The 11,816-nt window shown below is 41.4% G+C and overlaps 1 protein-coding gene across 1 annotated transcript; it reads left to right on the forward strand.

Moving 5' to 3' along the window:
• Positions 1-212: 212 nt before the first annotated feature.
• Positions 213-1,151, forward strand: LOC103563617 (olfactory receptor 7D4-like). Its single transcript, XM_008539047.2, has one exon. The coding sequence runs from the start codon at positions 213-215 to the stop codon at positions 1,149-1,151; it is 939 nt and encodes a 312-aa protein (XP_008537269.2).
• The last annotated feature ends 10,665 nt before the right edge of the window (positions 1,152-11,816 follow it).

Genomic DNA, 11,816 nt, shown 5'->3' on the forward strand with positions numbered 1-11,816 from the left:
TAAACAGAGTTTTCTGCTAAATTTTAAAAGGCTAAAAAATTACACTTAAAATGGAAATGGGTATCCCTTGACTAAGTGAATCACTGTCATTGGAAAGACTCAACAGAGAGTGAAGTTTGTTTGCCTAAAGGGGAATCAAGAGGTACTGACTAGCTGAGGTGCTGGCTGGATGTGCATTGAACGTTGCTTTTGCCTCCTTACATGCCAGTCACATGGAAGCAGGAAACCACACACAACTATCAGAATTCATCCTCTTGGGTCTCTCAGAGGATCCTGAACTGCAGCCTCTCCTCTTTGGTGTGTTCCTGTTCATGTACCTGGTCACCGTTCTTGGGAACCTGTTCATCATCCTGGCCATCACCTCTGACTCCCACCTCCACACCCCCATGTATTTCTTCCTCTCCAACCTGTCCTTTGTGGACATCTGCTTCATCTCCACCATTGTCCCGAAGATGCTAGTGAACATCCAGGCGCAGAGCAGAGTCATTTCCTATAAAGGATGTCTCACACAAGTGTATTTTTTTATGCTTTTTTGTGTAATGGACAGTTTCCTTCTGACTGTGATGGCCTATGACCGGTTTGTGGCCATCTGCCACCCCCTGCACTACATGGTCATCATGAACCCCCGCCTCTGTGGCCTCCTGGTTCTGATGTGCTGGTTCATCATTTTCTGGGTCTCCCTGCTTCATATTTTACTGATGAGACAGCTGACCTTCTGTATAGGCACTGAAATTCCACATTTCTTCTGTGAACTGGCTCAGGTTCTCCAATTAGCCTGCTCTGACACCCTCATCAATAACATCATCATGTATGTGGCCACTGCTCTGATTGGTGTGTTTCCTCTCACTGGGATCCTTTTTTCTTATACCAAAATTGTCTCCTCCTTAATGAGGATATCATCTGCAGGGGGAAAATATAAAGCATTTTCCACCTGTGGGTCTCATCTCTCTTCAGTCTCCTTGTTCTATGGGACAAGCTTGGGGGTCTACCTCAGTTCTGCCATGACCCATTCTTCCCACAGAAGCTCGATCGCCTCAGTGATGTACACCGTGGTCACCCCCATGCTGAACCCCTTCATCTACAGCCTGAGGAACAAGGATGTGAAGGGGGCCCTGGGAAGGCTCCTGAGTCGAGCATCCTCTTCTCTGTGATAGGCCACTGGCCTCAGAACTCATTGCACACAGTGGGCTCCAAAGGCAAACATTGTGAATTTCATCCCCAGGTTCTTTTTCTCCCCTAGAAGACATGCTTGATTTCTTAAATTCCCAGAACACCCATGATTTCACTTTTATTTGTTTGTATTAGGTTCTTCTCAACAACTTCTTCAGTAATTCCTTTCTGAGTTTTCTGCTTATGTACTGTCATGTTTGGTCAGCTGTCTTGTAGCCATTGTTAACATTTCTAACTTTAGATCTAAAGCATTTCTCATGTCCAGTGCTGACATGGTTTCCCACAAAATTATCCTCTCAAATGTTCATGTTCTTCACCTTCATTTGGTTGTGTCCTTTTTTCTTCCAGAAGAAATGCAATGAAAATCATACAGTAGTTACAACAAAGGGCTTACCTCTCAGGACTGCTTGCTTCTTCACATGTATGACTTTAGTTCATGTTGAAAACATTCCTTTGAGATGTTTTCTCTCATTTGCCCCACTTTTCAAAAGAAGAGACTGACAATGAGTTGGAATCTAACCTGGCACTCTGACATTGACTTTGCTATCCTACTCTTCATGAGAACGGTGATGTGATTTTCAACTTGAAAGTAGGAATGTAAATTTGAAAGCTGGTTTGTTCAGATGATTCATAGTAATATACCACCTAGATTAACTCTGAGATGTTGTTTCATTCCTTGTGATCCTTCTTTCCATCCTTTCTTCCTTCTTTCCTTCCCTCCATCCATTCTTCTTCCCATCCTTTCTTTCTTCCTTTCTTCTTTCATTGCTTCTTTCTTCTATTCATCCTCCCTCTTTCCCTCCCTCGCTCCTTTCCTTCCTTCCTTCTTTCATTTTTTCTATCCTCCTCCTTCTTTCATTTGACCTTTATTTCTCATCATTGCAATTTTGAGACACACCCTCTAAGATCCTAAAATGTGTAGTAAAGAGTACAATAGAATCAATGTTTTTTTTATAAGGTTTTTTTCCCCTGAAAAAACTTTCTGGAGGTGCCATCAGGAATCATACTTACACACGTGTGGAAAGTTTTCAGAACTTACTCACCTTTTGGGAAGAATGTTGACAGAATTGAGTCTGCAGTGAAGGATGGAGTAATAGATGCCATCAACATTCCCCCCACAATCCCTGGCATACTCTCCCCCTCTCCATTGCATGACTGCCAATGGTTGGCACCAGTTGGAACCTACTTTGCCCATTCTGTGGTGCTACAAGTGATACGTAGTTATGCCGCATCAGAGTCAGCCCTGAGGGAGAGGTGTGGGGTTTGCCATGTCTTCTACCGTTTAACTGGGATAATGATGAGGGTTGGAATTTGTACCATTTTCCAGAATTTCCCCACAGGATGCAAACTCTGCTAAATCACAGTGGTACCTGACCTAATGCAAGCTTATTGGATGTATTTTCTGCCCTGATTCCCTTCTCCTCTCTTTCATCCATGTTCCCTGCTCCTTCCAATAAAATGCTTGCAAATGACTCCTTGGCTCAGTGTCTGCATCTCTGGGAACCAAAACAAACACAGGTGATAAAGACTGTGAAGTATCAGGACAATAACATGGATTTAGGGAGTTTGAGAGAGAAAAAGGTAAGTAATTATTGGAGACATAGTAAGGACTGCAAAATTGACCCCAAATTATAATTTATTAGAAGTGAAAGACCTATGTGATGTGGCTTTAATTCACTTTGATTCCATTAAAATTAATCCAATGTGAATTTATTGTCTACTGTGTACAGATTGAGAAGGGGATCAGAGAGATACAATTGATTGCAATACACAGTGGTGAGCATAATAATATCGGTGTTTATCAGATCGTGTGGAAAACAAATGTAAAGGTTTTCAGTTCACTTAAGTAATTCCAGGAAAAATATCTTTAGACATTTAGTTGTTAACATTTTTATTGTCATAATTTACATACATGTCATTCATCCATTGATAATGTAAATTCAAGAATTTTAGTAAATTTAGAGTTACATGATCATTACCACAATCCAGCTTTAGAATATGTCTATCACCCGAAAAAGTAATCTTGTGTCCATATACAGTTAATTTCCGTACCCACCTCAGCCCTAGGAAGCCCCTCATCACTTTCTGTCTCTATAAATTTGCCTTTTTGGATATTTTATATAAATGGAAACATGCAATATGTAGTCTTTTCTATCTGGCTTCTTCTATTTACCGATGTTTTTGGAGTTCATCCACATGGAAGGATGTATCAATATTAGGTTCCTTTTAATTGCAGGATAGTATTCTGTTGTATGTATATACCACATTTTGCTCACCCATTTACCAGCTGATGGACATCTGGATAGTTCCACTTTGGGGTTATTATAAATAATGCTGCTTTGAACATTTGTGCATGTGTCTCTGTGTTGACATGTATTTTCATTTCTCTGAGGTAGATATCTTGGAGTGCAATTACTCAGTTTTATGGTAACGTTATGCTTAACTTTTTAAGAAACTTCCAAAGTATTTTCCAAAGTGGTTGCACCATTTTACATTCTCACCAGGAAAGCATGAAGGTTTCAATTTTTCCACATCTTGGCTAACACTTGGTATTCAGGAGAAACTTCTAATAGGAGAACATGCTTGAATGTTGAAGAACACATAATGAGTAGAAATTTAACTAGAGAGGGGTTTAGGTGACATTCAAAAGTGAGGCCTGTCAGGAAGATATATGGAACTTATGGCCGAGATATTAGAAACAAGGTTGGATATATAAGTGGGAGACAGACCAGTGAGAGTCTAGTTTTATATACTAAGGATTTTATAAGCAATTGCACATCAGAGCCATGATGTATTCATACATATAATATGCGTTCTTTAGGATTGTCCTGAGTGGGAGAAATTGAAGGCAGAGGGAACAGTTAGGAGGCTGTGGAAACGGTCCAGGGTGAGATGATGGAGATCTGATCTAAAATGGTAGCAGTGAGGGGCTGGCCCAGTGGCATAGTGGTTAGGTTTCTGTGCTTTGCTTTGGTGGCCTGGGGTTCGCAGGTTCAGATCCCAGGTATGGATATAGGGCTGCTCGTCAAGCCATGCTGTGGCGGTATCCCACAAATAAAATAGAGGAAGATTGGCACAGATGTTATCTCAGTGACAATCTTCCTCACACAAATAAAAAATAAAACAGTAGCAATGAGATGAGTAGATTTTGGAAGAAAGATGTGTTAGTTCCATTGCTGGTGTAACAATTTACTCTAAGTCTAGTGGCTTAAAAGGACACAAATTTATTTTCTTACAGCTCCAGAGTTCAGAAAACATGTGTTACCAGGAATGCTTTTCTTCTGGAGACTCTAGAGGAGAATCTACTTCTTTGTCTTTTCTAAATTCTAGAGGCCCTTGCATTCATTGGATCATGGTCCGTTCCTCCATCTTCAATGTCAACAGTGTAGCATCTTTAATACTTTCTCTAATCCTCCTGCCTGCCTTTTATAGGGATGCTTGTGATCACATTAACCCCACCCAGATTCAGGATAATCTCTCCATCTCAAGATCCTAGACTTAATCACATCTGCAAGTTCCTTTTGCCATCTAAGGTAATATATTCACAGTTTCAAACATCTTTGGGAGGCTATTATTTAACTTGCCACAAGAGATGTGTGTGAGTTAGAATTTGGCAACAATTGATTGATAAAGCCTTGAGCTGAGAAAGTGGAGTGTCTGTCCCAGCATTCCATGTGGTTTTCACTGGGCAGGATCATATCATGGTCTCGACTCATGGAAAGATAAGGCTGTGCCAGACAGGTCTGCTTTGGTGGCAAGTGATCGAAGAGAATTTCCTGATTCATCTGAACATAGTTGAGCAGAGGCTCAGCTGGACACTGGACACAGGGGCTTCAATACAATGAAGATTTCCATTCAGATTATCAGCTTTGTTTTCTCACACTAGCTACCTCCACATGGAAAGAGACACAAACAAACCAGCTCTCACATGTCACACCTCACAATTTTGTTACTAAAGAGGAAGTGGATTTACTTTAGCCCCTCATCTGTGAAAAAAAAATCAGAAATGGATTCTAACTGACAGGATAATGATCTCTTCCAACCCTGGACCAATCGACCATGGTCAGGAGACAAAGTTACTGGCAGTCCCTTCAGAACCACAGATGTAGATTCAATTTAGTGAACCTCTTTTTACTGAGTATTAAGTATGTGTTAGTCATTATTTTAGGCTAAACTCCAAAGGATAAAGAGGATAAGGGGTGTAGAGAGGGCAGGTTGTCATGTTATAGAGGATGGTCTTAATAAACCTCGTTGAGATAGTTATACTTGTGAAGACAGTGAATGACTGAGGTGAGTGCATATCTGGGGAAAGAGCGCCCCAGGCAGAGGGTAAGGTTAATAGAGAGACCCTAAGGTGGGAGGTGGCTTAGGGGGAATGTTGCTGCAGCAGAGAGAGTGAGGGTAGCATAGCAGAAGAGGAAGAGGAGAAGGTGTCAGGGGCTGATCCAGTGAGGCTCTCTCTGCCATCGAAGGACTTCTGCTTTCATTTGCTCTGAGTGGCAAGGGGAGTCATTGTAGAGTTTTGAGCACACACATGACATGATTAGCATTTTAAAACGTCATTCTGGCTTCTGTGTTGAGAACGGATTGTAGGGTGTGAGGAAGGCTGCTTGGAGCTGACTGCTGCAAGCTGTGAGATATAGGGGACTAGGACCCAGTGGAGACAGAGGTTTAAGAGTTGAGAAGTAGTTAGTTTCGCTATATTTGCAAGGTAGAGCCAAGATGATCTTTCGTCATCCAGAATATGGATGTGAGAGAAAAGAGGAAATAAGAATGACTCCAGGAGCCTAAAAAGCTGAAAGAATGGAATTGCATTCACTGAGACAGGGAGAGCTGTGGATGGAACAAGTTTTGCAAGGAAAAGGGACATCAGAAGTTCAAATTTTGAAAGGTCAAAATTGAAACAACGCATCTGGATAAATACTATATGATTCTACTTATATGAGATGGCTAGAGGAGTCAAACTCATTGAGAATGAAATGTGAATGGTGGGTCTCAGGGAGAAGGAGAGGGATAGTTGGTGTTTAATGAGGACAGAGCTTCAGTTTGAGAAAATGAAAAAGTTCCGGAGCTAGGTGACGGTGATGGTTGCTTATCAATGTGAAGGTACTTAATGCTAAGTAACAGAATTGTACACTTAAGAATGGTTAAAAAGTTACATTTTATGTTACATAAATGTACCCAGAATAAATAGGATCGAGTAGCACAAAATAATGGTGATAGGTTGTGAGATTTCTTTCAGATAATATTTTCAATATCATTCTAAAGTAACAGGTAATGGCTCGGATGTTTTAGACAAAAATTTTAACACTAGCCCTCAAAAGTCTTTACCAGGATTTCTAATCCATGACAATGTTGATATTTTGGTCTATATAATTATTTGTTGTGAGGGGTTTTCCTGTGTATGGTGAGATTGTTACAAAACCTGGAGTGAGTTCGCTCACCCGTTGCACAGCAAGCCAATGGCTGACACGGGGTGTGGTGGAAGAAAGTAGGAATTTTATTTTTGCACAGCACTGAGCAAGGAGAGAGGGCAGCTAACACTGAAATCCTAAACTCCATGAAAAGCTAAAAGGAAGGGTTTTTATTTGGGGTTTTAGGTAGGGGAAGGGGAGCATATGGCCTTGCTGGTTGGAGCTTTCCCACCAGCCTGTCTTTGGCCTTGAGACTACTTGCAGACAGGAGGGAGCTCATGACCTTGCTGGTCAGCAGCTTTCCCTCCAGCCCGTATCTCTTTGCGGGAGGAGATAGTCCAGGTGCTTGTCCTTGACGGTGTCTGTCTCCATGGAGGATAGTGGATTCTGGAGCCAGGAAGCCAGAGAGTAAGCAGGGAATGGGTGTTTTGGTTTTAACCCCATATATGCTGGGTTTAATGTGAGGAAGCTGATATCAGGGTCGATATCAAGATTTTTAACAGATCCCTGTCATCTACTCACTAGATGCCAGCACTGAGTTCTGATAACCAGAAATGTCTCCAGACATTGCCAGTTGTCCTGTAGGTGACAAAATCAACCTGACTGGGAACAACTGCAATAGGACAATTCCATGGGTGCCAGAGTTGATGGTGTTAACTTTCACAGTATAAGGACAACTGGAAGAGCAATATTTTAGGGAGAATAAATTATCAGTTGAATTTTGGAAAGTTTGAGGTGAGGGGCAAGCAGAACACCCCATTGGTGCTGGTATCTCATAGGTCAAATGTATTGATGTGGTGATCATCAGTCTGCATAGGTGGCAGCACAAATGATGTGGGGTCGGTGAGCCGAAGAGTTGAAAGAAAGATTTCTTGGACTCTCAAGGTCTGGCAGTAGTGCTCTTTTATCTACAGAATAGTGTGGAATAGCATGGGGACAGGACCCATGGGCAGTAAAGAGCTGCTGAAGCATGGGGAGAGGATCATGGGCAGTCAGAGCTGCTGCAAACATGGGTTGAAGGTACGGCTAAATTTAAGGCATAGGTGTGTGAGTTATGTCTTCACAAGACAAAGGAAAGAATATGTAAAAATGTCATTAAAATGGTATGAGTGCAGGTGGGGTCTGGTTATTGGGTGGTCCTATAACTTTAGATCAGAATCAGACCTTATTAAGTCAGAACATCGTATGCTTCCCGGAGGATGTAGGTGGTCGGGGGAGTCAGCTCCATGAGGTTATCAGACAAGCAGGATAAACAAGGCTTAAGTCCTTGCCATCCCCATTAAGAGTTTCTAGAGATAAGGTCATCCCCACTTCCTACTGGTGCAGAGAGGGAGACACCCCCACAGATGGAGACTTCCTTCACAAATGCAAATGTCTCTCATCAAAGGGCAAGCAAATTCCACGCCTCAGAGCCTCGTTCCAGTCTGCAGTTTTGAGAAGTAATCAGCCTAAAATAATCCTCATCACAAACACAGAAAGGGAGAAGTTCCTATTGAGAGAGTTGAGAGTTAGGAAGAGAAGCTGATGCTTGGCTGAATCCTACCCATGATCCTTCAGTTCTCAGTTATAGGACCCCACTCAGTATATGCTCTTATTAGACACAATACCATCCATCAAACCATTAGCCACCGTTATAATTAAATAATTATTTATATAATTGTTGTTTAATGCCTGCCTCTTAAAATCTCCACCTGACTTTGAATCCCATGCCTTCCTAACTTTTGGGGGAACTTATGCTATCTCTCTTCCTTTCTTTATCCTGTATATTCCAATGTCTACATGCAATATTATCACGTCCAATGTCATAGAATTCTTCACACTTCATATCTTTCAATGAAAACGAAACTCATACATAGACCCATACTCCCCTTTGGGTATTGCTCCAAACTGTTGGAGAATTTGGTCTCCACTTGCAACTTCTATTTCCACTCTGCTACCTCTCTCCCACCAACTCATCTGGAGTCTTTCTACTTCCATAACAAATTGCTCTCCCTGGGGTCCTTGATGACCTTATGATCCCAATAAATCCCAAGGGATATTTCCCTTCTTCAAAATGCTTGATTTTTCAGTAGCAATGACACTAATAGCTGCATTCTCCTCCGGGAAATCAGGGTCTCCTCATGCATTTCATTTTTGTGACAATGAGATTGTGAGGGTCGAGTCTATTTGGCTCCTTGTAACATTAACACATCCCTCAGAAAAACACTCCTGACTTTGAAATTAAATCCTGTGAAGGGGAGGCAAGATATAGGGCAGTATCTTAAGGAAACCTGGAAACTTTTTTGAAGGAAGAGAAAGAAACATTTTTAATCTTCAGGAGAATGATCTTATTGACTGCCAATGTTTGAATGTACCAGGTAAAGAAGGAATAAGTGGAAGAAAGAAATCCATTTCCACAATTATCTTCATGGAAATAGAAGTGGTAGGAGATTTTGTTTCTATTGTTCTCCTTAACCTCAAGGGAGCTTGACTGTTTAAAGAGTAGAATGAAGATAGAAGAATGTATTTAATGAGATACTGTGAAAATTCAGCCCCCAGTTCCTGGAAACTTTCAATAAGGTTCCCGGGTCCCTAAGGTAAACCGTCTTCAGCCTTCCAGAGATACAAGTTATGAATTCCCTGCTTCAAGCATCTCCCTATACTTTCCTATTATAAAGTCGTTACAGAGAATTAGCAAGAGCCGTCAGGGGTTTACATGATGCCATCTGAAAGAGCCAGTGTGTGCCAGTAAAGGCTGGGGGCAGGGTTGGGGAGGGTAGATGGAAACAGTGAAGGGAAAACTTTTGTTAGACCAGAGTACAAGGGCCACAACAGAGTCTCCAGACCAGCAGCGTCAACATCCCCTGGGAGCTTGTTAGACAGGCAAATTCTTGTCTGTCATCCCAGATCTACTAATCAGAAAGTCCAGGGTCAGGCCCAGCCATTTGTGTTTATGCATCTTATGAATGCAAAAAGTGGATCCAGGTGGATCTTACACAGGGCTAAAATTTGAAAACAACTGCCCTAGGGGATTTGTTGAAATGGATTATGAAGGGTCCACATGGGGCTGAATCTTTAGAGACCCGAGGGCTCTCTACCTCTCAAATCTTATCTACTAATAATATATTTGTCTTTGCCTTCACATTGCTTACGTCCCCTTTCTATTTGCATCTTATGAGTTTGTTTGAATTATTAGAATAATATTAAATCCTTATGGTTCACAGCAGCAATTCTTGAATGTTCATTAATTGTCATTCTTAACGTACCCATGTTCAAAGAACACTGAAAAATGCACATTATTTATCATTTGGAAGATAAATCCTTACTGTCCTACTTTGAGAAGCTGCACCCTCCACACGCACACCAACACCCCACCATTTGCAGCAGTGGCTGTTAAAAATTATCAAATACATTTTGATTCCTAATGCACTTGTTAGCTTTTATATCGATATATTTATGCAATAAATGAATGTAAATAGATTTCTTAATGTTGAGGCATATTTAAATCCCTGGGATAAGCATTATTGACCCATGGTGTATTGTTCTTTAACGTACTGATCAAGACAGCCTTAAAAACAAACAAACAAACAAAGAAAAAACTTATAGATACAGAGAACAGGTTGGTGGTTGCTGGGGGTGGGGGTGGGGGGGAGGGCAAATGGATGAAGGTGGTCAAAAGATACAAACTTCCAGTTATAAAATAAATAAGTCATGGGATGCAATGTACAGATTAGTGAGTATAGTTAATAATACTGTATTGTATATTTGAAAGTTGCTAACAGCATACATCTTAAAAGTTCTTATCATATGAAAAAATTTACAACACGTGGTGATAGATGTTAACTAGACTTATTATGGTGATAATTTCCCAACTATACAAATATTTCATCATTATGTTGTACACCTGCAACCAATATAATGTTATCTGTCAATTATATCTCAATTTAAATAAAGTTGATCCAAACGTCCCAAGAGGTGGGCCCTAGTGAATGCTGTGCTGCATCGCCCAGATCCTCCTTCTGGATTAAGGGCTTATTCTTCCAGGTACAGGGGCTACAGCCTTCTGACAGCCCTCAGGCCTCTTTGAGAATTGCTCTCAGCTAAAGGAAACTGCCTCACCCAAGGTCACACCACTCAGATGTCTTGCTGTGGGAGCATAACTGACTGACAGGCATCTGCATCCACTGCTGTGTTTGTATTGAGGTTGCTCCTGGGCTGCTCTCAGCTGCTGACTAAGGACGGTAGGGTACCAGTGCTTGGCCATTGCCATGATCACACAGTGACATTGATGACCAGGTTGATTACACCTGCCAGGTCGGTGACTCTTCTTCTTCAACAAAGAGACCTGAAGTGCCAGGTCCTAGCATAGCTGGAAGTTTAATTGAATCATTGTCATTTCTCTGTGTTATTCCCTTAGGAGTCAAAAAGTTTAAACTTACAGAGGCCAGAGCTGGGAAGACCTGAAGCATAAACTCCCCATGTGGCTGAGTGTAAGTGATGCTAAGTGGGGCTGCTTCTACTTCCAACCCTCGATGTCTGGACCCATGTACTCTCTAAACTGGAGACACAGCACATTATGATTGTCATTGATTAGAGTTTATACTACATCCTGTGAATTATGTGGTCAGCGTTTCCTATGTATTCAAATGCCTTCAGTAAATATCATTCTCCTTGGAATCAATCATGTTCTTGTATCTTCCGTTAAATTTCTTTTAATCATCCTTTACTCAATGCTCCCTTTACGGTATGTATTACCTGTGTCCTCCCCATCTTTAACAAACTTTATGTATGATTTATCTTTGCCACCTATGTTTTCTGAATACTCCCCCTTCAACGAACTCTACCTGGATTATATTTGCCCCTGCCTCTCCATTTAGAGGTATTAAATGGAGCCCTCCATAATATTCACAGAACCCTCTAAGTCACCAGCAATTGTCAAAGAGTATTCTCCCTTCTTATTTGGTTAGTCCTTTCAAAAAAAACAAAAAGTATTAACCACTCTGTTTTTCTTCAGAAAGGACCTCTTTGCCTCCACGACACTGTGGACACCAAGTGATCCCTGAAATCAACAAAAATTCTTCAAGAGAAGAACATCACAGAGAGTTGGTTCCTGTAGAAATGAAACTTTCCTTAGGGGACACTTTGTCACTTTTAATTCAAACCGAAGAAACAAGGTTTTTTCCTTTGAGAAAACACCTCCCCCTCCCCCCGCCCCCCCCCCCCCCCCCCCCCCGTTGCCTACACAGATGCAAC

Source organism: Equus przewalskii, chromosome 6 (genome assembly GCF_037783145.1).
Source record: "Equus przewalskii isolate Varuska chromosome 6, EquPr2, whole genome shotgun sequence".
NCBI lineage: Eukaryota > Metazoa > Chordata > Mammalia > Perissodactyla > Equidae > Equus > Equus przewalskii.